The 22752-nt window shown below is 42.3% G+C and overlaps 1 protein-coding gene across 1 annotated transcript in view; it reads left to right on the forward strand.

Moving 5' to 3' along the window:
• Positions 1-22752, forward strand: part of PUDP (pseudouridine 5'-phosphatase) — a 132161-nt gene that overhangs the window by 20984 nt on the left and 88425 nt on the right. The window contains exons 2-3 of the mRNA XM_015816975.1: positions 8229-8447; positions 21044-21273. Of these exons, the coding sequence (XP_015672461.1) occupies positions 8229-8447; positions 21044-21273 (449 nt within the window). The remainder of the gene's footprint in view (positions 1-8228; positions 8448-21043; positions 21274-22752) is intronic.

Raw genomic sequence — 22752 nt, forward strand, 5'->3', positions numbered from 1 at the left:
AGCTGAAGCCTGGATTGATGTACTTACTGGCCACCCAGCCCGGGGCTCATACAGCAATAGGGGATGTCGCAGCCCCCACAGATGGGAGTCCAGCAATTGCTGGTGGTGGCCGCAGCCCCCGAATGTGCAGCAGCAGATGGGGGGCTTGCAGTAAACTGGGATGATGCAACCACCAGGGGGTTAGCAACTGCTGGGAGTACAGCAGCAGCAGTGGGACTGGCTGCTATCTCCAAATATGCAGCAACCGCTGAGGGGCCTGCAACCAATGGGGATCCAACAACCGGGGCTGCAGGGGGGTCTACGACAACTAGGGATGCCACAACCACCCGCAGTTCACCAGTAGTGGGGGTGGCAACAGTCCCCGAACGTGCAACTACCGCTGGGAGGCCTGCACCAACTGGGGATGCAGCAGCCACCATGGGGGGGCAGCAACCACTGGGCATGCAGGCTCCCTGGGGAGCGCAGCAACCACTGATGGTGTCACCTCTTAGAGCAACCTTCGATGGAGACCCAGAGAAGCGGATCTTTTTCCTCAACCAGGTGCGTTCTCACTTGAACCGCTGTGCCTATTTTTACCCAAACCCAGCCTCTGTGGTTGATGTGATTGCGTCCAACTTGGAAGGGGAAGCATCCGAGTGGCTGAACAATTTATACAATGAGCAAGTACCCGAGTTGGGAGACCCCCGTCTCTTCCTCCTAGGACTGAAAGCAAGGTTCGAGGACCCATCCATTGCCCACAAAGCGGAGGAACAAGTTCACAAGATGGGACAAGCCGGTAGGCCTGCACTGGAATACGTACGAGAGTTTTGCAAGATAGCCGTTCGAATAGAGAAGTGGCCTGAGCAATCCCTAGTCCATCAAGGAGGGACTAGATGACCACCTCTCCCAGGCTTGTGTCTATCGAGTAGTCCCTAATCAGTTGCAAGAATGGTACCAGGCAGCAGTAAGACTGGATGTCCAGCTTGCTCGCTATAAGAAGCCACCTACACAAGAAGCCGAGCCGAGGCCAGATCAACCCAAATGGTAGCCACCCCTCCCTGAAAACCTCCAAATCCCAGGCCACCTGCAGGCCCAACGATCAAGTGCTTTAGATGTGGACAATAGGGACATTGAGCAGCGAGTTGCCCAGTCCCTTACCCTCAACAGCAGAATAGACCACCAGCGAGAAAAAAACCAGCCTAGCAACCAGCGAAAGAGAAATCCAACTGGATCACGCAGGAACCCGTTGCCCAAATCACGTCCCCCAAGCAGGAGAGTGCCGAGTCTCAAGCACTAGTCATAACAATAATAACTCAGCCGTGGGAATCCAAGGTCATTGGGCCCAGAGTTGATAGAGTTTTGGCAGGCTGGAAAGCTGGGGAGAAAGCCCATGCTTCAAGCTAATTGGGGAATGTGATTTATGACGGTTTATTGGAGGAGGGAATTGTGCTTTGATACTTTGTATCCAGGGGAGAGGAATTTAGTTTTTGGTTTCGACTATGTAGTGCTGATACTTTGCTTCTCGAATAAAAGATTCTTTAAGGTAAACAATGCCTCGAAGTTCTTTTGAAGAGTTTTATCTGTCGGAACCATGACAGTAGCTCGAGCTGGGGTTGTCATTGTAATTGTGGTTCCCGCAGTGCCCGTAACGTTAGCCAAGGTGCCTGGGTTGGAGGGTTCGCTCTCCTCTCTTTTTACTTCCTCCAGCAGCCTCTCCTCATCCTTGTATGGGCAAGAGTCTGTTTCTTCCTCTTTGAGATTTTTAAAAGCTTCCACCATCCGACCTGTGGCTTAAAGAAGTGATCGGCTCGGGTCGGCCTTTTGTCCTCTTCTTCACTAAGATTGAGCAACCGCTCCATCTCACGTTTCCAATCTGGCTTATGGTTGCCGCGGTCAGTGGTCACTTTCTGGGACCTTCCTTCCCAGTCCTCCTTCCCGATGCCGATTGACCACCTCAGCTTCGAGAGGGTCTCCCCAGTTGCAGCCTCGTCTCCCAAGCCAGAGGAGTCGGAGTAGCTGTCACTAGGGTAACCACTGCCATGGTTAGACATCTCGCGCACGGTCCTCATGGTAGGGGTTTTCCTCCCTCTGGGTTGAACACTTTGTAGATCCTGCCTAATGTAAGGACCTGGCTCAGTTAAAGCAGAACCCAAGAAAGCAGAACTCTTGAAACTTGCTTAGTCTCAACAAAAAGTTTTATTGGAAGGTATTGATAGCAGGATAGTAAGCAGGATCTGAGGATTTCCCACGCGAAATGTTACATTAAAAGTGTCCTTTCAGAGACTTCCAGTTTGCCATCGGTGCCTTCAGACACATGAAGGCAAACTCCATCTTCAGCGTCTGATTTCATCCCACTGGGGGACCCTGGAAAGGATCGAAAGTCACCCTATAGAGGCGACGAGCGAGGAGGGAATCCTCGTTTGATCCGGGGCAGCTCTCTAAATCAGCGGGGCAAAGACCGGTCATAGCAATATGGCTCATCATTAAGCTGCTGACAGCCGAACTTAAAATTACTACCAAGCAACTTTAAAGCAATGCGGATGAAACTGGATGAGATCTGATCTTCTCTTTAAGACTCTAAATATCCTTCCTGCAAAAGCTGCTTCAAGTATTCTTCCCCCTATGAGGAGAGAGGGAAGGGAATTCCTGCCCCACCCTCTAAGAACAGTGGCAACTGACTACCCAGGGGAAACAAAGCAATTATAAAAATAACTTTAATCTAATTGGATGCATATTATTTTGAAATTTAGGGACTAAAAAGTTTTCCTAGAAGTTTTCTTATTTTTCTTATTCCTATTTCTACTGGATACGCTGATTTCTATTTAAAAAGAAAAGAAACTTTGAAAAACTATTATTAAAAACGGGGGATTTAAAAAGTTTTAAATGGGATCGATGACATCTTGTGATGAAGTTTGGTATTACAACTTGTTAATGTCTAAAAGAGACTTGGCATAAAGCCCAGATTTTAGATAAGACTCTTTTGATCTCGATACCACCTGTGAGAAATTCAGCTGTAAAGCGAACGTCTGGACGGCATAACTGGCCTGCTTGAACTATGAATGTAAACCTTTACTGACTTTCAGAGTTATATGTGGAGAATTGCCTTGCTATATCTTTATTTGAGGAACATTGGTTATTATATGCGATGATGAAATACCTTGGACTATAAAATCTTACTTGACAAATGACTTCTGCTATAAAGACTATCTATAAACACGTGAAATAGAGGTCCCATACCTAGTTATTAAAATATTTTTAACGTCTAATTTTAAAGTCCTCAACTTAACACATTATTAAGAGAATATGGATGAGGACCAGGAAAAGATCCTTTCCATGTTGAAAGAAAGAAACACATGAAACCATTCTTTCAGCTTCTGATAAAATAAGACCTAACATAATACAACAAGATGCCAGCTTAGATACACAAACCCAAACTTTGACTACAACCAAAGAACTAACAACACAGAAGATAACAGAAGAAGTGGAACAATCAAATATTAAGACAGAGGACTCAATTGATCAACAAATACAGTTAATGTAAAATCCAGAAAAGGGAGTGACAACACTGAAACTGGAAAAGACTTTCTATATAAATCAGAAAAAAATTGAGAAAGAAGAACAGATTGAATGGAAGATAAACATATCAGGACAATCATGGGGGATTGGAATAATAGGGAGACAATTTAATGAATACAAATGGGCTAGCCCTTCCAAAAAATGGCAACTAAATGGTCTCTCTTATTTCAAATAACATATATAATAATAGAGGAAGATCTATTTGAATGATCTAAAAGCACTGACATGGAAGGCTAGTTGGCAAAGGAAGAAAGCCAGAATAAAGCTGAAGAAAATTGGGGTTTTGACCCATTGGAGGGGATTTCATATTACTAATTAGAGCAGACATGTCAAACACAAGGCCCGTGGGCCAGATCTGGCCTGGGAAGGGCCCAGATTTGGTCCCCCGGGGCTGTCCCAGAAATGGCAAGGGACTGGCCCCCACTGCCCCAGTCCTGGCCCACCCCAACCCAACTGGGCGCCCTGGCGCACTCATAGGAAACGGCAAGCGCTCGGGCTGGTGGTGTGCAGCAGCAGCTGCAGCTCATTTGCCTCAGCCTGCCCCGCCCCTCCCAGCTTAACCGCATCACGCCCAGCCACGCCCCACTTTGCTGGGCTTCTGCTCGTGTTTGCCACACTGCGCTATGCCTTTCCTTGCTTGGGCCATGGTGTTCTGTAAGCCTAGCACCCCTAGGCATGCCCAGCCTATGGGATGAAAGGCGCAAAGATGTGAGCGCGCGGTGGCAAAAGCCAAGCATCGGCCGGCTCCCAGTCGCCCTCTCTGCCACGTGGTAGGGCCGGAGAGGGGAACGCAGCAGTTGTGCAGAGCGACAGCCTGGAACTGCCTGCGGCTGGCAACGTTAAACTCTGTGGTGGCTGGAGAGAAAGGGTGAGAAGAAGGAGAAAGCAGGAAGGGTTTCTCTCTCTGTGTGTGTATGAGAGACAGACAGACAGAGAGAGAGAGCCAGGAGGGGAAGAGAACGAGGAGGAAGCCGAGGTGTTACAAAAAAGGAGAGCTTCCCCCGTTATTCCACCCCTTTTCTTTTTTTTTTAACCTCCTCCCGCTCCGTTCAGGTGCAGCTGGAGGAAAAGGACAAGAAAGCAGGAAGGGTTTCTTTGTGTGTGTGTGTATGTGAGAGAAAAAGACAGAGAAAGAGAGAGCCAGGAGGGGAAGATGGAGGAGATGGAGGAAGCCATGTTACAAAAAAGGGTGCTTCCACCTTTCTCCCCCCTTCTCTTTTTTTTAACTTCCTCCCGCTCCATTCAGGTGCAGCTGGAGGAAAAGGACGAGAAAGCAGGGAGGGTTTCTCTCTCTCTCTCTCTCTCTCTCTCTCTCTCTCTCTCTCTCTCTCTCTTTGTGTGTGTGTGTGTGTGTGAGAGAGAGAGAGAGAGAGAGAGAGAGAGAGAGAGAGATCTTTGTGGTCTATTCTTGCCTCCTCCCCTCCCTAAAACCCAGGCAATAATAGAACTCTTTGGATTGAATGGGAAGTTAAGAGGAATTGGTGTGAGTGGAAGTTAAAAGGCCGAGTCAACCCCCCCCCAATTATTTTATTGGAGACGTGTAAAGTGTTTCTTGCTCCTACTTCCCTCATCTGCTCTTTTTATAATTTAATCCAGCCTTGCCCAAACTAATATCTTTTGGGTGTCATGGACCACAATTCCCATCATCCTGTGGCTATGCTGGCTAGAAATGCAATGCCTTATTTTCTCTGTAGTATGTGCCTAGGAGGCAGTAGGTCTGTGGGATTTAGATGTATTTAAACATTTGTTTCTTCTGCCTAATTTATTAAATCGACATCTAATTCAAAATTAAACATTTCTGAGAAATCCAGGGTGGCTTTCAAGAAAACTCTCAAAGACAGCTATTGTAAAGCATCACCAGCACTGCTTAAAACAATATTAAAAGGATGTATTCTAAGAAAGAAAAATAGTAGTAGTAATTTACTTAGTGCTGTTTGACCATAAAATGTGTTGTTCGACATATGCCTGGCTGAACAGTGTGTTTGGAGTTGCCTCTAAATGGGTGAGGGATGCACTGTTCATATTTTCCTTGGGAGAAAGTTCTATAATTGGGGTGCTGTCTCTGAGAAGGCTCTGCTTGTGACCACTGTTCTATAAACCAAACCAGGGNCAGTGTTCCAATATTTGATGGGCTGCCACAGAGAAGAAGGGGTCAATCTATTTTCCAAAGCATCAGAAGGCAATAATAGATGGAAACTAATCAAGAAGAAAACCAGCCTAGAACTAAGGACTTGTGAAAACAAATAACCAGTGAAAAGGCTTGCCTTCAGAAGTTGTGGATGCTCCATCACTGGAGGCTTTTAAGTAGAGATTGGATATTCCACTTTCTGGAATGGTATAGGCCCCCTGCTTGAGCAGGGGCTTGGACTAAAACCTCAAAGGTCTGTTCCAACTCTCTTATTCTTTGAGAGAAGTGCTAGCAACCTATCCCCCTCCCCTCGTCCCTTCCTGGGTACAGAGAGAGGGAGGGAGGGAAGGAAGGAAGGGGAGGGAAACAGGAAGAAAGAAAGGGAAGGAAGGAAGGAGATGGGAATGAAAGGAAGGCAGGGAAGGAGGGGAGGGAAGGAAGGAAGGAAGGAAGGAGATTGGAATAAGAGGGTGGGAGGGAGGGTCTGAGGGAAGTCCTGCCTTAGCAGTTGGCCACCAGCAGCCCTGTTGCCCTTTTGCCATCCCCTGGTGGTCTCCCATGCTATTGCTGAGGATGCTTTGGTTACAAAGCCAGTTCTCCTCTCATGGAGAGGGAGTCGGCCTCTCTCTGACCCACGCACTTTGCCCTCCTGCACCCACCATGAGCAACCTGGCCAAGGAGAGTGAGTACAGCAGTAGCAGCCTTGAGGAGGTAAGCGCAGCTGGGCGCCCCCTCGGGGAAGTGCGTCTATGCTAGACAGGGCTGTGGGGTCCTGGTGCCATGGGAGCTCAAGGGCTGGGCTGGGTGCTTGACCTCCACTGCCCAGGGCTCCAGGCAGTCCGTGCCACCATCCAGGGGCCCTGTGCACAGCCTGAGGCTCAGTGAGGCTCCTCCATTGGACCATGCCCTGGCGCTTGGCCCGGTCCTACCCCCCTTCTGCCAGAGACCCTCAGATCCGCCCCAGTCCTGCCCAGGCCTGCACAGGTGCCCCTGATGCAAGTGACATTGAGCTGGCCACGCCCACCCAGTAGGCCACACCCACACCAGACACGCCACCCAGTAGGCCATGCCCATGCCAGCCACGCCCACCCAGCCCCCCAATGGCAACAACAGTGCTGATGCGGCCCTCAATGAAATTGAATTTGACACCCCTGTCTTAATGATTGACACAAAAAAGTCATAAAATTGTACAATCATCACAACTTACGAGCATGATGGATATAAGTCAAGACAATATTTTAAAATAACAAATTCAAGAAAAGGGTTGATCCTTAACCTTAAGCTTTATATTCTTGAAAGTGGTGGCCTAAGAAAAACTTACTTGCTATTAAATTCCTTCATTATAATTTTCAGCATTATAATATTAATATAGTTAGTTGCAAATCTAGTGATGCTAGTAGCAATATTATGTAGTATCTTTTGAACAACTTCTAATGTCCTTTTCATAAGTTGGAAAAATAAATTATTTTTAGTATAGAATATATATTATCCTTGGGCTACTAAATTTCCCTCTTCATTTGTCATCAGCAGTTCCAAATTTATCATTCTGTTTCCAATTAAGATTTCTTTTTACTTATGTTGTTTTATTTGAACAATAAGGTCTTAAAATTTTACATTGCAACTATACATTGCACTATATTTTTAAATATGGTCTTATGAGGTAGATATCCAGATCTCTAATCTAAGGATGTTGTTCAGATGATGGAGCCAATTTAATTAGAGCTGTGAAAAAGGGTTACATATTTTCCCTTGTTGAAAAAGATAAAAATATTTGGTCACTGCTCAGTTTATAGACTTTGGGTTTTGTCTTCCCTTTAGATCTTTCTTTGGGTAATGATATTTTCTCCCTAACCTTAAATGCTGTCCTTCCTGAAAACTCTGGTCTGAAACCAATTTTATTATGATAAATATTATTCTAGCTTGTTACTTCCTTCTTTATTTAATATGTGGTACTACCTGTATTTTCTTGAAAAATATTCTACTATAAAAAATGTTGCGTTATCCCCACTATGCTCTTAATAATTTAACTGTTAGTGTCCTTGTTCATGCTCTTAAATAAATGAGCAAGAATCAAGGGCTCGTGTCAAGCAGGAATAGTTTATAAAACAGGAATCAGGCCACAAACTTCTTTAATAAATACAATGATATATATTTATTTGTACATGGTAAATTAGGGCTTATAGATTAGAATATGGAAAGAAAAGATGTTCATATGGAAAACATAACTAGATGAACACAAAATGGAAGATGTACTTTAAGTTTTAGACTCAAACAGTATATTAGAATGTTTCAAGTTAGCAAAGTCAGGATTTGATTTGTGATCTCATTGCTAAATTATGGTGTTTCCAGTCCCAATTAGTGTTCTTAAGTGAGACTGCCTATAGTCCACTTCTTTCTGATTGGTCATTTAGTATTGAGGATTTTGTCCTATACTATTTGAAAGAATAGAATATTATTTAGATATAACTTCAACTCTTTTGATTTGTCGATCTAGCTGATTTGGTTTGAAAACATCATTTTAATTCCGCTTTTCTTTGTTCCACAGATACTGAACATCTTTATACTGTTGTATTCCAAGAAATCTGCAGTCGTTTTGGGAAAACCTACACCTGGAATGTGAAATCCTTAGCAATGGGTAAAAAAGCATCAGAAGCAGCAGAAATAATTTGTGATGCACTAGACCTCCCAATCACCAAAGAAGAGCTGTTACATGAAAGTAAAATCATGCAAGAAAAATTGTTTCCTACAGCTATGTTGATGCCAGGTATTTTGTTTCTTCAACTGAGTGTGCCTATCAAATTCTATCTTTACATTTTCAGTCTAATGGATACTTTTTTCTTGTGCCTGATTAACTTAGCATTGCTTTGGAACTTAAGAAAGACTGAGATATATTCCAATAATATCTTTATATAATAGAAATTAAGTGATAATAGAAAAATAAAGCTGTTTTGCCTGTAATCTTTCTATGCTATCATTTCTATGCTAAATGCAGTTTCAAAAAGCTGGTCAGCAATAATGAGGGCTTTTTCTGAACTATATGACTACAGATGGTCATCTTCCTTCCATCAGCAGATCAAAGTGTGTTTGTTTGATAAAGGTATCTCAATGTTCTGAAAGAGAAAAACCTTTTCTGCTCCAGTATGTAGCATCTGCATGAGAGGTGAGGGTGATGGCCAGCTTTTCAATATGAGCTTCTGCAGAAATTAGAAGAATTGACCAACACCAAATAAAACACAAGTTCAGATGAAAGTATCTTCTGTCAACTTTTATTCTAGACAGTGGAGAAAATATCCATCCCAAACCTTTACCTTTTCCAAAAGTACAGTGCAGTTGTTTATAAACTAGTGGAAATACTGCTGGAAAGAGGAAAGAGTCCATGGAATCTGCAATAAACTGCTGTCAGCCTTTCCATTCTCATGGTTTCTTAAAAGGCATAATGATAACTCATTGGACTTACCATTGGCAGCAAAATCTTACTTTATAGAGTTTGTTGAACATGATTAATGTACTGAAAAATGCATTAATATTTTTTCTGAAAACTATTTTCTTGTACACCGAAAATATAGTACTTTTTCTTACTTTAGAACTAGTAATTCATATATATACATTTATATGTTTGAATACATTTGAGCATAGGATAAATATGAATAATGAATCTGATGCTATGAAAGTTTTTTTTAAAAAGAAAGCAATAAACTGGTGCTATCTTCCTCTTCCTCTATCATTAGTCCACCTTTTTAAAACAGATTTTAATGAAATTTATTTTTATATTTCATTTTTGTCTAAATTCGGGAAGTTATTGCAACAGTAATGCAGTCTCCAATCTGCTTCAACATTAAAGATAATTTAAAGTCTCTCATGCTTACTTCTATGGATCACTAATTTTAGCAAATACTTAGCAGCAATGTTTTATGTTTTATGTGGTATGGATTCTAATTAACTTTAGCTAATCAGGAAGTAGCACAACAATGGAAGTTCATTTCTCAGATTTTTGAATTAGAGAGTTGCCAAAACCCCATAAAATTACTATTTTATATTCTTAACATTTAGTGCTCTGAAAATTTGTCTTTTGGGAGAAATGCCATGAGCAAAATAATTTTCTGGATGTAGTGTTTTTGGAAAAGTACAACAATTTTGCAACTCTGTCCATTAGGACTACAGAGCAAAATACCCAATGCCACACAGTAGATACCATTGAAGCTCTAAAATAATAAACTTTCTCACATTTATAAACTTCTCAGTAATCTAGCGAAGAGCAAAAATTTGGTCTTTCCTGCTGTCCCAAATTTCCTGCTGTCCCAATTTTTTTCTTTATTGTAACTTCTCAGGATTGATTATCTGCCATCAAGTTATTTTCACCTCCTGATGACCACGTAGTTACTCTCATACTATTTCATCATGTTCCCATAAACTAATTCCCATAAAGTTTTGCATTCTCTCTTTCTGCTTTCCTTCCTTCCTTGGGCTTAGTCAGATGCAATTTTCACATACAAATTAACCAATTATATCACTATACTGGAAACATACCACTATATTTTAACATGACTTTAGTAACTCATATGTACCTGCAATCTTACAGTTTTCATGATTTATCAATTGTTGCTTATGTTTTTTCTTGAATTCTTAAAGTTTATATCATTTTAATTCCATTTATTGTATTACTGTCATTTCTATGTAACTCTATAATAGAACACTTTTTGCAACAGTCATTCAATCAATCAGAATAGAGCTGGAAGGGACCTTGATGGTCTTCTAGTCCAGCTCCCTGCTCAAGCAGGAGACCCTATACCATTTCAGACAAGTGGCTGTCCAATCACTTCTTAAAAACCTCTAGTGATGAAGCACCCATAACATCTGAAGGCAAGCTGTTCTAATGGTTAATTGTCCTCACTGTTAGGAAGTTTCTCCTTAATTCCAGGTTGCTTCTCTCCTAGATTAGTTTCCATCCATTGTTTCTTGTCTTGCCTTCTGGTGCTTTGGAAAATAAATTGACCTCCTCCTCTTTATGGCAGCCTCTCAAATACTGGAATACTGCTATCATGTCCCCCGATAGGGCTCATTGTTCTAGTCTGTCAATATCTTTTTGGATCCTGAGCTTGTCTTCTGGGGTGTTGGCTATCCCTGCCAGCTTAGTGTCATCTGCAAATTTGATGCATTCCCCTTCTATTATCTCATCTAAGTCATTTATGAAAATATTGAAGTATTGGGAGTAAGATGGAACCTTAGAATAGAATAGAGCTGATCAATTTCCAACCATTGTTTCTTGTCCTGTCCTCTGGGACTTTGGAGAATAATATGACCTCCTCTTCTTTGTGGCAGCCCCTCAGATACTGGAATACTGCTATCATGTCACCCCTATTTCTTCTTTTCTTTAGACTATGCAAACCCAAGTCCTGCAGCCATTCTTCGTATGTTTTAGTCTCCAGGCCTTTGATCATCTTAGTTGCTCTTCTCTGAACTTTTTCCAAGGTCTCAACATCTTTTTTGTAGTATGGTGACCAAAATTGGTTGCAGTATCCCAGGTGTGGTCTCACTAGGGTACCCCACTGCTTATTTCCCTCCATGTAGATGTAGTACCATTAAGGTATAATAAACTAATTTAGTCACTTTGTCAAAGAATGAAATAAGATTTATTTATAACTTTATTTTTTTCTAAATGTTCACAGATCTGTTTTTTTTATTATTTTTTGCAGTATTTTTCTGATTATTTTTTTCTAGTATCTTTCCAGATATTGATGTTAGACTGATTGGTCTCTAGTTTCCTGGATCTGTTTTTTCCCCTTTTTTGAAGATGTTAACCACATCATCTCTTTTCCTATCCTCTGGTAGTTCCCCAGTGCTCCAAGATTTTGTAAATACAATGGTTCTAAGATAACATCTGCCAGCTCCTTCAGAACTCTGGGATGTAATCATCAGGCCTGGTGATTTATATTCATCAAGATCAGATAGGTATTCTCTTACTGTTTTCTTGCTTATTTTAATTTTTATTTCTAGTCTGTCTTTTACAGTTATGTTTTTGGTAGATTGGGCTATAGTTTCTCTGCTTTCTCTCTACTGCCTGTTACTTCCTTGCCATCTTCTCTCTTTAGTGGTCCAAGTGTTTCCTTGACTTTTTTCTTGTTATACATAATGTTGAAAGAAACTTTTTTTAATCGTTGACTTTTGTTGCAAGTCTTTGTTCATTCTGAGCCTTTGATTTCCTGACTTCATCTTTGCAGATTTGGGCTATCTGCTGATATTCTGCTTTAGTTATGTGTCCTTCTTTCCATTTGTTGTACTTATCCTTTTTGTCTTTCAGTTTATCAGACAGATCTTTCTGCAACCATGCTGGTTTCTTCTTGGATTTCTTGTTTTTTTGTTTATTAGTGGTATTTTGTTGGGCTGGGCTTTTATGATTATATTTTTCAGTGTTTCCCATGTTTCTTGAGTTGTTTTCCCCTTTAGGATTTTTATCCATGAAATTTTCCTTAGGCTCTCTCTGAGTTTATTAAAATCAGCTCTTTTAAACTTTAAGGCACTGGTTGGATTATATTTTATGGCTTGTGCTAGAAGCTGATCTTTCATAATTGTTGGCTTCAAAATGGTCTTACTTTTTGAGTACCCTTTTGTTTTCTTTTATACATTAATTCATGCTATCCAACATATTTCCATTTCCCCTTTCCATTGATTATGCTTCATCTGGAATATTGCACATTTTTTCCCAATTATTCATTCTGAATTTTTTTATTTCTCTTCACCAAAACAGCACCATTCAAATACTTATAACCTGTATATTCCTTCTTTTTAAATCTAGCACAACATTCCAGATAGATATATAGATATAGATATATATTTTAGTTCTTTAATACATAACTGCATTTATTTTTTCTGTTTCCTGTATGTATCTATAGCCCCCTTGTCAGAACCCATATCTGTCTGATCTCATATTTCCCTTGCTTCTTTCTCGAACCCAAATTCCATTCTCTTCTCTCCCTGGGTTCTGCCATACTCCTAGAGGGGAGGGGGGAATGATCGTGGGTTTATTGCCTTAGCTTCCTCTATCGCTACAATGTAACACTCTTCTCTCCTGCATTATTTCTTAGCTTCCTCTATCACTAAAATGTAACACTGCTTTCCTGCACTATTTCTCTCTGTAATTTCCTCTCCTTAAACTGTCAACTAGAAAAGGGGGAGGTAGAAAGGAATGCAGCCTCCGGCGACCGGCTTATCTCTCCGTTCTCAAGAGAAGGTGCGAAGAATCGCCTAATCATCACAATTACAGCCAGAGCTGGCCTGATGTTATCTTCCCTTTCCCATGATGGACTTAACACCTGGAGATTGGCTGGTTTGAACCGTCTGGATGAACTAGGGGGTGGGATTTGCTTGGGGACACTTTAAATTATTGATCTGAGGGGGAACCCCTCAGATCCTGTCTAGTATGCCCGCTATTGGCTTCTCCAAATAAAAGTTCTTTTTGGAAGAGCTTGCTTCCATGAGTTCTGCTTTCTTGGGATGAGGTATTGAAGCGGGTGCTGACATTAGACAGGATCTGCAATAGAGGTCAACCCAGAAGGACAGACCTTGCTGGGGGACCTTGCAAAATCTACCATGTCGGACACTGGTGCAGAGAAGGAGGAAGCCACTGTGAAAGGGGAGCGCTCTGGTTGGAACCCTGCCAGCTATCTGACATCCTACACCTCGGAGGAAGAGGTGGTGGAGATGCCCAACTGTAAGCCTCACTGGTCCATAGGTGTAGGCAAGAAGGACTAGTGGGAGAAATAATCAAGAAAGGTGACGGTGAGGCGAGGCAGCCACTAACCGGGTTAGAAGCAAGAGATGGAGAGATCATTGCACCTCAGCGAAGATGAGGACGATCGCGGGGAGCAGTCAAACTGGATCCTGGAGAAGGCGATCAACCTTATGAAATCAATCCTCGTCTCCCTCAAAGATGAAAAGCCCAAACCCCGCAGCCACATTATTAACTTGGGCTGCAGCACAAGAGACATCGAGGGGAAGTCCGAAGCTGAAGTCCCAGGAACATCAGGCGGAGCAGCTGAGACCACAGCCATCACGGAGGCAGCCCCCACTCCCTGCCGTGCGGTAGCTACTGATTGGGATGGACGACACCACAGATGACGTAGGCATCGATTCATCCAGAAGTTCCTGCCACTGGACATGAAGTTTCAGGGAGAGCCACGATGCCTGGGGTTCTTCTTAACTCAAGTTCTCAATTACATGGAAGAATACGGCCGAGACATCCTAACTGACAAGGCTCGGATCCGCATCATACAGGCGGCCCTGGATGGCGTGGCAGCTGACTGGGTGGTAGACCTGCATGACTCCGACACCCCCGAGCTCCAGAACTTCAACCAATTCATGTTCTCCCTTAGGCAACGATTCGAGGACCCATTGGCAGATCGGAAGGCCTGTGAGAAGTTTAAGACGGTGAAGCAAGGCAGATACCCAGTGGCCGAGTACACCCAGGAGTTCCGAGCCATTGCTAGCAAGCTGAATTGGCCAGAAGATATCCTGCTTAGCCATTTCAAGGATGGGCTGAATTACGACCTCTACGATGCCTGCCTTCCCTGGGGAGACCCACACCAATTGCACGATTGGTACATCCTGGCAGAGGAAGCCGAGATTGGCCTGTTCAAGAGACATCACAGAGGGAAGCCGTGGAACCGATCACCTCCAGAGCCGTCACGCGAGCCCGCAAAGTCTCAGCCCATGGCCAAGAAGACCACTGGCTTCTTCAAGTGCAGGAGAGAGGGACATTGTGCTGCAGAATGCTGCTCAAAGAAACCCCAGGAGAAGGCCGACCAGACACCAGCCGGGAAGTCGGGAAGGTCACCTGCCAAGCTGTGAGAACCAGCCATGAGAGGCACCGAGGCCATCGAGTTCCCCCCTCCACCCAATGGGGGAAGGGAACCCCAGTCTACATCGCGGGAGCGTCCAACTTGTCAGACGACAACTCCAAAGACGAAACCCTGGTAAGTGGACCCATCGTACCCCTCACTCGGACAGTGACTATCCTAGCCCCCTCCATGCCTGAAGCTGTAAAGGGTAAAGCCCTACTAGACTCCAGCTGTACGCGTTGCCTTATTAGCCCAACGCTGGTGGGAACCCTGGGCATTCCGGTGAGGAGACTGAAGAAACCGATATCCTTCGGTCAATTAGATGGGTCCATAGCAGGGGGAATGCCAGCTACTCTAGCCACACTACCGATCCACTTCACCCTGGGGGACCACGAGGAGACCATAATGTTCGTGGTGACCCCAGGCATGGACTGCCCAATAATAATGGGGTTGGTGTGGCTAACGAAATGGAACCCCAGAGTGGACTGGAGGACAGCGAAACTCAGATTCCCAAAAAGGGATCAAACGGGATCACCACCCCAGGGAGTTCCCGAGAGTTCCCCTCCGGAAAAAGCAGCAGTGGGGGAGGAAAAAGCATTGCTCGAAATACTCGAGGAGTACAAGGACCTCGCTGAAGTCTTCGGCAAGGAGCGGGCAGACGAGCTACCCCTCCACCGACCCACAGACTATGCGATAGAAATCAAGCCGGGAGCAAAGCTCCCAAAGCCTAGATTGTACTCCATGAGCCCTGAAGAGCTATGAGAAATAAAAAAAAATGTAGATAAGAATTTGGAGAGAGGCTTCATTGAGCCAGCTTCCCCCAAAAAGGTAGTGGCTCCAGTCCTGTTCAAGGAAAAGAAAGATGGCACATTGCGCTTGTGTGTGAATTATCGTGCCTTGAACACCATAAGCGAAAGCAACCTATATTCTGTCCCCTTCACAAAACTGGACCTAAGGGAAGCCTACTATCGCGTTAGAATTAAGGAGGGGGATGAGTGGAAGACCGCATTCAACTGCCCTATGGGATGCTACCAATTTAAGGTCTTGCAGTTTGGGCTGCAGGGAGCCCCCGTGGTCTTCATGCAGCTGATCAATGAGGTGCTGAAGGAGCACCTATACAAAGGGGTCCTCGTCTACCTGGACGACATCCTTATATTTACGGAGACTAAAGAAGAACCCATAAAATTAGTCAGAACAGTTTTGAAAAAACAGCAGCCAACCTCTATGCAAAATTGTCAAAGTGCGAGTTTCAGAAACAGAGAATTGACTATCTGGGCTACTGCATATCAACCGAAGGCATAGAGATGGACCCCGAGAAGGTCCACGCGGTGCTAGATTGGGCACCACCCCGCACGAGAAAGCAAGTACAAAGCTTCCTGGGGCTTGCTAACTTCTACCGTCAGTTCATCCCTTCTTTTGCCCAGATAGCCCTACCTATCACAAACTTACTAAAGATGAAAGGGGGAGGCTCGGTAAAACCTAGTCAGCTACTAACCTGGACGATGGAATGTCAAGCCGCATTCAAAAGACTAAAAATACTTTTTTCTGCTGAACCGGTCCTAAAACACCCTGACCCAGATAAGCCATTTGTAATCCAAGTTGATGCAAGTGATGTAGCAGTAGGAGCAGTATTGCTACAGGAAAATGACAAGGGGCAGTTGCAACCCTCTGCCTACACGCCCAGAAAACTCTCTGACACGGAGCAACGTTGGGTGGTGTAGGGAAAAAAGGCGTATGTTGTGCGGTAGGCACTCCTCACCTGGCGGCACTTCCTGGAAGGGAATAAGATCCCATTCCAGGTCTGGACAGACCATAAGAACTTCGAAGCTCTGAAAATGCCCAGAAAACTCATCCCCAAACAAGCCTGGTGATCACAGCACTTCCACTGGTTTACATTCAAAATCAAACACTTACTGGGGAGAGGAATTTCCTGGCAGATGCCCTATCCCGCATGCCCCAGTACAATAGCTCCTGGCCAACCATCTCCAAGCTGCTCATGCTGGAAGCGCAGCTGGCAGCACAAGTAACCACAAGAGCTCAGGCAAAACTAAAGCAGCCGATAGCCAGCCAAGTAAGGATCAAATTCAGAAACCGATGAATGGTACCAGAGCCACAAAAATGTGTGCACTATCACTGACGGCTTGTCATGGGTGGGGGAGAAGCTGTACATCCCCCAAACCCCAAAGATTATGTTTATGCAACTCTGCCATGACACGAAACCAGCAGGTCACTTTGGGTTCGTGAAAACACTGCATCTAGTAAAAAGACAGTTCTGGTGGCCATCTATGAAAAAGGACATTGAGAGCTATGTGGCCAGCTGTCCGAATTGGGCAGCTGCTAAGAGACTGCAAGAGAAAGCCCCCGGACTGTTACAGCCAGTGGCAAGCCCCTCAGCCTCCTGGAGGGAAATCTCCATGTACTTTATATTAGAACTACCAGAAAGTAATGGAAACACAGCGATCTGGGTGGTCACAGACTTATTCTCAAAATAAGTACACTTCATCCTTTGTCCAAAAATCCCCACCACTAAAGCCTTAGCAAAACTGTTTGTCCAGCACATATATAGACTGCATGGGGCACCCCAATGCATAATATCGGACAGGGGGTACAATTCACATCGGACTTTGGAAAGAATTCCTATCCCTTCAGGGGACCACCCAGGGGCTGTCATCTAGTCATCATCCTCAGATGAATGGGGGAACAACGTTCGAACTCAGTACTTGAACAATATCTAAGATGCTTTATTAATTTCTAGCAGACCTGCTCCCTTTCCCAGAAGTGGCATACGACAACGTGGTCCATTCCAGCACGGGCTACACCCCATTCCAAGTAGCTACGGGCCAAAGCTTCAACCCAATACCGGAATTAAGCGCCACCGAGCTAACCATTCCCTCCTTGAAGGAGTGGATCACACAATTAAAAAAAACCTGGCCAGTAGTTAGAAAAGCACTAGATGAAGCTAGACAGACCTATAAAGCACAAGCAGATAAGAAAAGAGTCAAATCAAAACCATTCATCGTAGGGGAAATGGTTTACTTATCCACAAAATACCTGAAATCCCTGCAACCATCCAAGAAATTAGGACTGAAATACATGGGACCGTTCCCCATCAAAAGAATCATAAACCTAGTAACAATAGAGTTAGAATTACCAAAAACCCTCAAGCAGATTCACCTTATCTTCCACTGCAGCCTACTAAAACGAGAGCAACGACATTGCCCCACCGCCTTCTCCCATTATGGTCGAAGGGGAGCAGCATTTTGAAATAAAAGAAATCCTTGACTCCCGAAAATACCATGGGGCGACCCAATACCTAGTAGCGTGGAAGCACCTTCCTTCTTCCCAAAACAAATGGGTGCACAAATGTCACGTTAGAGCCCCCAAATTATTAAGAAAGTTTCACACCAACTACCCAAACAAACCAGACTAACCTCTCGTTATTTGTTTTGTCTCTCAACAGATTAATCTCTCATATTTTTAAGGGGGGCAGGATGTCAGAATCCATATCTTTCTGATCTCATACTTTCCTTGCTTCTTTCTCGAACCCAAACTCCATTCTCTTCTCTCCCTGGGTTCTGCCATACTCCTAGAGGGAGGGGGGAATGATCGCGGGTTTATTGCTACAATGTAACACTCTGCTCTCCTGTGTTATTTCTTAGCTTCCTCTATTGCTAAAATGTAACACTTTGCTTTCCTGCACTATTTCTCTCTGTAATTTCCTCTCCTTAAACTGTCAACTAGAAAAGGGGGAGGTAGAAAGGAATACAGCCTCCGGCGACCGGCTTATCTCTCTGCTCTCAAGAGAAGGTGCGAAGAATCGCCTAAACATCACAGTTGCAGCCAGAGCCGGCCTGATGTTATCTTCCCTTTCCCACGATGGACGTAACACCTGGAGATTGGCCAGTTTGAACTAGGGGGGTGGGGTTTGCTTGGGGACACTTTAAATTATCGATCTGAGGGGGAACCCCTCAGATCCTGTCTAGTATGTTATTGGCTTCTCCTAATAAAAGTTCCTTTTGGAAGAGCTTGCTTCCATGAGTTCTGCTTTCTTGGGATGAGGTATTGAAGTGGGTCCTGACACTCCTGTTCATAAGAGTACGATACTTTCAGTCAGATCTATTATCTGATTCTTCTACAATCAGAGTCACTAGATAATTAGAAGCACTTGGACCCATTTGAAAACTAATATTTATTTATTTATGGCATTTATATATATGTACTAATCAAGCTAGATCTCTTAATTGTTCTGCTTAATAATTGTGAGCCTTTTTCTATGTTCTAGACATGGTTTGAAGGTGTTATGTTTAATAAAGATCAGTACATAAATCATCAAACAGAAATCCCTTAATTTGACAATTTCAATTTGAATTTGTGTAAAAATGTCTCTATGCAAAGTACATGTGAGTAGGATAATTAAAGGACTTGGATTATGGTTAGATAATATACATCCTAGATTTAGTTGCAAATGTATAATGTTCTAATTGCTAGAACAGGCCTATTAAATACTGTGATATAAATTAATTAGAAGAATGAAATGTGATAAATTTAATTTATTTAAATTGACATAATTTAAATGAATACTTTGATGTTAATCAATCACTTTTTATTTCCATGAGTTTTATAGAAAATAAAGTTTCTTGAAAATATCTATTTTTAGATTTAGCCTAAGAGAAAGGTCTCTTTGAAACATTAAAATGAAGTCATGTTAAACTATTTAAATGCAGAACAATACGCAGATTGCATTTTTTTTTCATATAAGAAACCTATGGCAATTCATTTTCCCTTTTTCACCTAGGTTTGTATCTTGGTATAAGAAGCTGAAAAATGTTTTTTAAACTAGTTTTACACCAGCGGTTCTCAACCTATGGGTCGCGACCCCATTTGGGGTCAATCGACCATTTCACGGGGGTCGCCAAGCAAGGCTGTCTGCCATTTTTTTCCCTTTTCCAGCGGGTGCCTTACCTCCCTTGAGCTGGGCCAGCTGGTGGTCGGCCTGCTCCGTCTCTGCCGCTTACCAGCTACGCCTCGACCGGCGCAGGGGGCGGAACCACACATGTGCAGCGCTCCCGGGCAGGGAAAGTCCTCGACTTACAACCGGTTGGGTAGTCCTCGACTTACGACCGGTTTAGTCCTCGACTTACGACCGGTTTAGTCCGACTTACGACCGGTTTAGTCCTCGACTTATGACCGGTTGGGGGTCACGGCATTAAAAAGGTTGAGAACCACTGTTTTACACAATGAAAAAAATAAACAGTTTCTCACAATAGCAAGTCAAATACCAATATTTTGTAATTAGTACTTATGCAAATATATTTCTTGAAACAAAAGTAATTGTTCCCAGGATAACTGATTATAATTATAGGCCCAATAATTAGAGAAATATTGTAATGTGTTGTAATAATTTAATAATATCTGAGCATATTCTTTTTTTTACTATTTAATGGCTGGTTATTAGGACCTCTGAGGTACAGTAAAATGTATTTGAAAAATTATAATTTCTTTCTTGTAATCAGTAAGTGTTCTGTCTTTCCAAGTTTTCAATTTTCTTTAGCCAAGCTGAGGAGAGATTGATAATTTTGATTATCATGTTCCGAGAATATTTTAAAAGTAACAAGCCCAACTTCCCAAATATCTTTGTATGTTTATTATTTAATAAAACAGACCAAATAACATTTATTTGCACCTTCAAATAATTAGAATAAGATTAAGAAACTTATGTTTCTTTGAACTTTGAGGCATAGAATTTACTACTGTCTTCGTGTAAGGCAAAATTGCTTTTCCGTATTCATGTGATCAAATGACATAGAAATAGGGCCTCTTTCTTTGCTTTTTTTGATTGTTATTGTTGTTCCTTCAAGTCTGTGTTGACGCCTAAACTTGTCCCTACAGTTGTTTTGGCAAGACTTTGGAAGTGGTTTGTCATTGCTTCCTTTCCTAAGGCTGAGAGACAAGGACTGGCCCAAGGTCACCTAGCTGGCTTTGTAGTTAAGATGGGACTAGAACTCACATGGTTTACATCCTGATGCCTTAACCATTATAGCAACTTGGCTTTCTATGGATTATTGTAATACATATAGTATGTAGAGCCTGTCCCAGTGGGCTTTATGTTTTATATGGAGAGGCCTTATCCATGTGTCAGTGAGAAGTATCTTCATAGAAAGGGAGATGGCCATTGATCCATCAGTAATGAGAATCAGTTGGTGGATCTTCAAAACTTTTATATGTTTTTTTATGTGCATATATTTGTATGTGTGTATATGCATGGGAAACTAACTTATTTATTATTAAGGTATTACTTGGGGATTTTCTATTTGAATATTTTCTTTTTATTAGATACTTTAGATATATGTATATATATATAGGCAGAAACAATAAAGACTATTGTTTGAATTGTTATTTACCAGTAAAAGTAAGGTAGGGCAAAAAAAGGGATAGGAAAAAGGTAAGAAAAAAGTGTCTATATGTTTGTGTGGGTATATTAATCAGTGCATTTAAAGTACGGTATTTGTGTATCTTTGTTACACAGGAGTTGAAAAACTAATCCGCCATCTACACGAACATAATATTCCCACAGCTGTTGCTACTAGTTCATCTCAAGTGACATTTGAAATGAAAACAAGCCAACACAAAGACTTCTTTGGATTATTTCATCATATTGTCTTGGGAGATGACCCTGAAGTAAAGCATGGCAAGCCACAACCTGATGTGTTTTTAGTTTGTGCAAAGAGATTTGATCCTACTCCATGTCCAGTAAAGGTAAACATAATCACAAAATAGAATAACAACCCAAAATCCAAACTATTATGTTTTGATTTTTTATTTATTTTTTTAAATGTGAAAGGGGTTAGATATTTGATGGTATTGTGATTGATCTTTAACATGTAATAATTTATAATGACAACTGATGGGCTGCTGTTTGCTCTAAAGCACGGGTGTCAAACTCACCACATCACGTGACGTGTCACGACGTATCACGACTCTTTGCATTGCCGGCAATGGGGTGGGCGTAGCTTCGGTATGATGAAACCGGCCCACAGGCTGGCAGTTTGACACTCCTGCTCTAAAGCAATATTTTAATTGGACTTGGAAAGGAAGAACAAGATTAGTAACTAATTGGATAGGAGATGACCAAGAAATTCCAGGTGTCTCCTAAGGTCTCTGCAACACCAACATTCAAAGCAACACTCTTTGGCAGCACTCTTTGTCTCATGCTTCTTCCAAGTCTACATTTCCCCAAGTTGGTTCTGTCATTAAGGAATGCTGCAACAACTTATTCACATTCAAAGGCAATTGTGCATCTGTCATGTTTGTTATGGACTATCCATAACATAACTATCCATGGAGGGAGTCTCCACTGAGTAGGAGAAGGGGAGAAACTGCCATAACTGCTTCCACTCAGTAGTGGAAGATTTTTTTAAAAAATGTATGGAATCCTCAGAGAAAGGTCACTTCCAAAATAATCGTTTGGGGGGGGATATCTTTTTATTTGGGTTTAGATTTTGTTTGTAAAAAGAAGTTTACACATGTCTTGATAATATATCAGACAGTTAATAAGAGGCATAAAATAAATTATGCTTTGTAGCCCTCTGCCATTCTATGTTGATGATGTGAAACCACTCACTCATTGCTAAAAAGCAGTACATTATTAAGTAACTAGAGAATAAGCCACTGTATTAAGGAGCTCATTACAATTTTTTTTAAAAAAAGACAATCTTTCATGATAGCCTCTTTGCTGAATCGTATATCTTTTGCAGTATACAAGAGTTTGCTTTTGGTATTGCCACTGAATATAATAATAGGATAACTGTTTAATTTACTTCAAACAATCTTTTTTTTTTTTTATTGAAAATTTTTAAAAGTTTTACAATATATATCCCCACCTCCCTCAAGCCCCACCCTTTCCCACCCCCCTCCCTTCCCCCCCGACTTCCCAGAGCTACACACAGGGTTTACAATACAATAATTATACTCTGTCTTAAATTATATTACCCTTAAGTTAACAATTCTATAACATCCTTTAGCTCTCTCCTAAACTGACATATCAAATCATTATTACAAAATTTTTAATTTTAATAAAATATACTACATTAGCAATCACAAATTTACTCAAAAACCAAATGAAACTTTTTAGTTCCATATTTGTTCTCAATATAATCTATCCATCTTCTCCAAACCAATATATATCTTTCTTGTGAGTAATCCTTCACATAGGCTGAAATCTTAGCCATTTCTGCT

Source organism: Protobothrops mucrosquamatus, unplaced genomic scaffold, assembly GCF_001527695.2.
Source record: "Protobothrops mucrosquamatus isolate PMUCROS unplaced genomic scaffold, P.Mucros_1.0 scaffold543, whole genome shotgun sequence".
NCBI lineage: Eukaryota > Metazoa > Chordata > Lepidosauria > Squamata > Viperidae > Protobothrops > Protobothrops mucrosquamatus.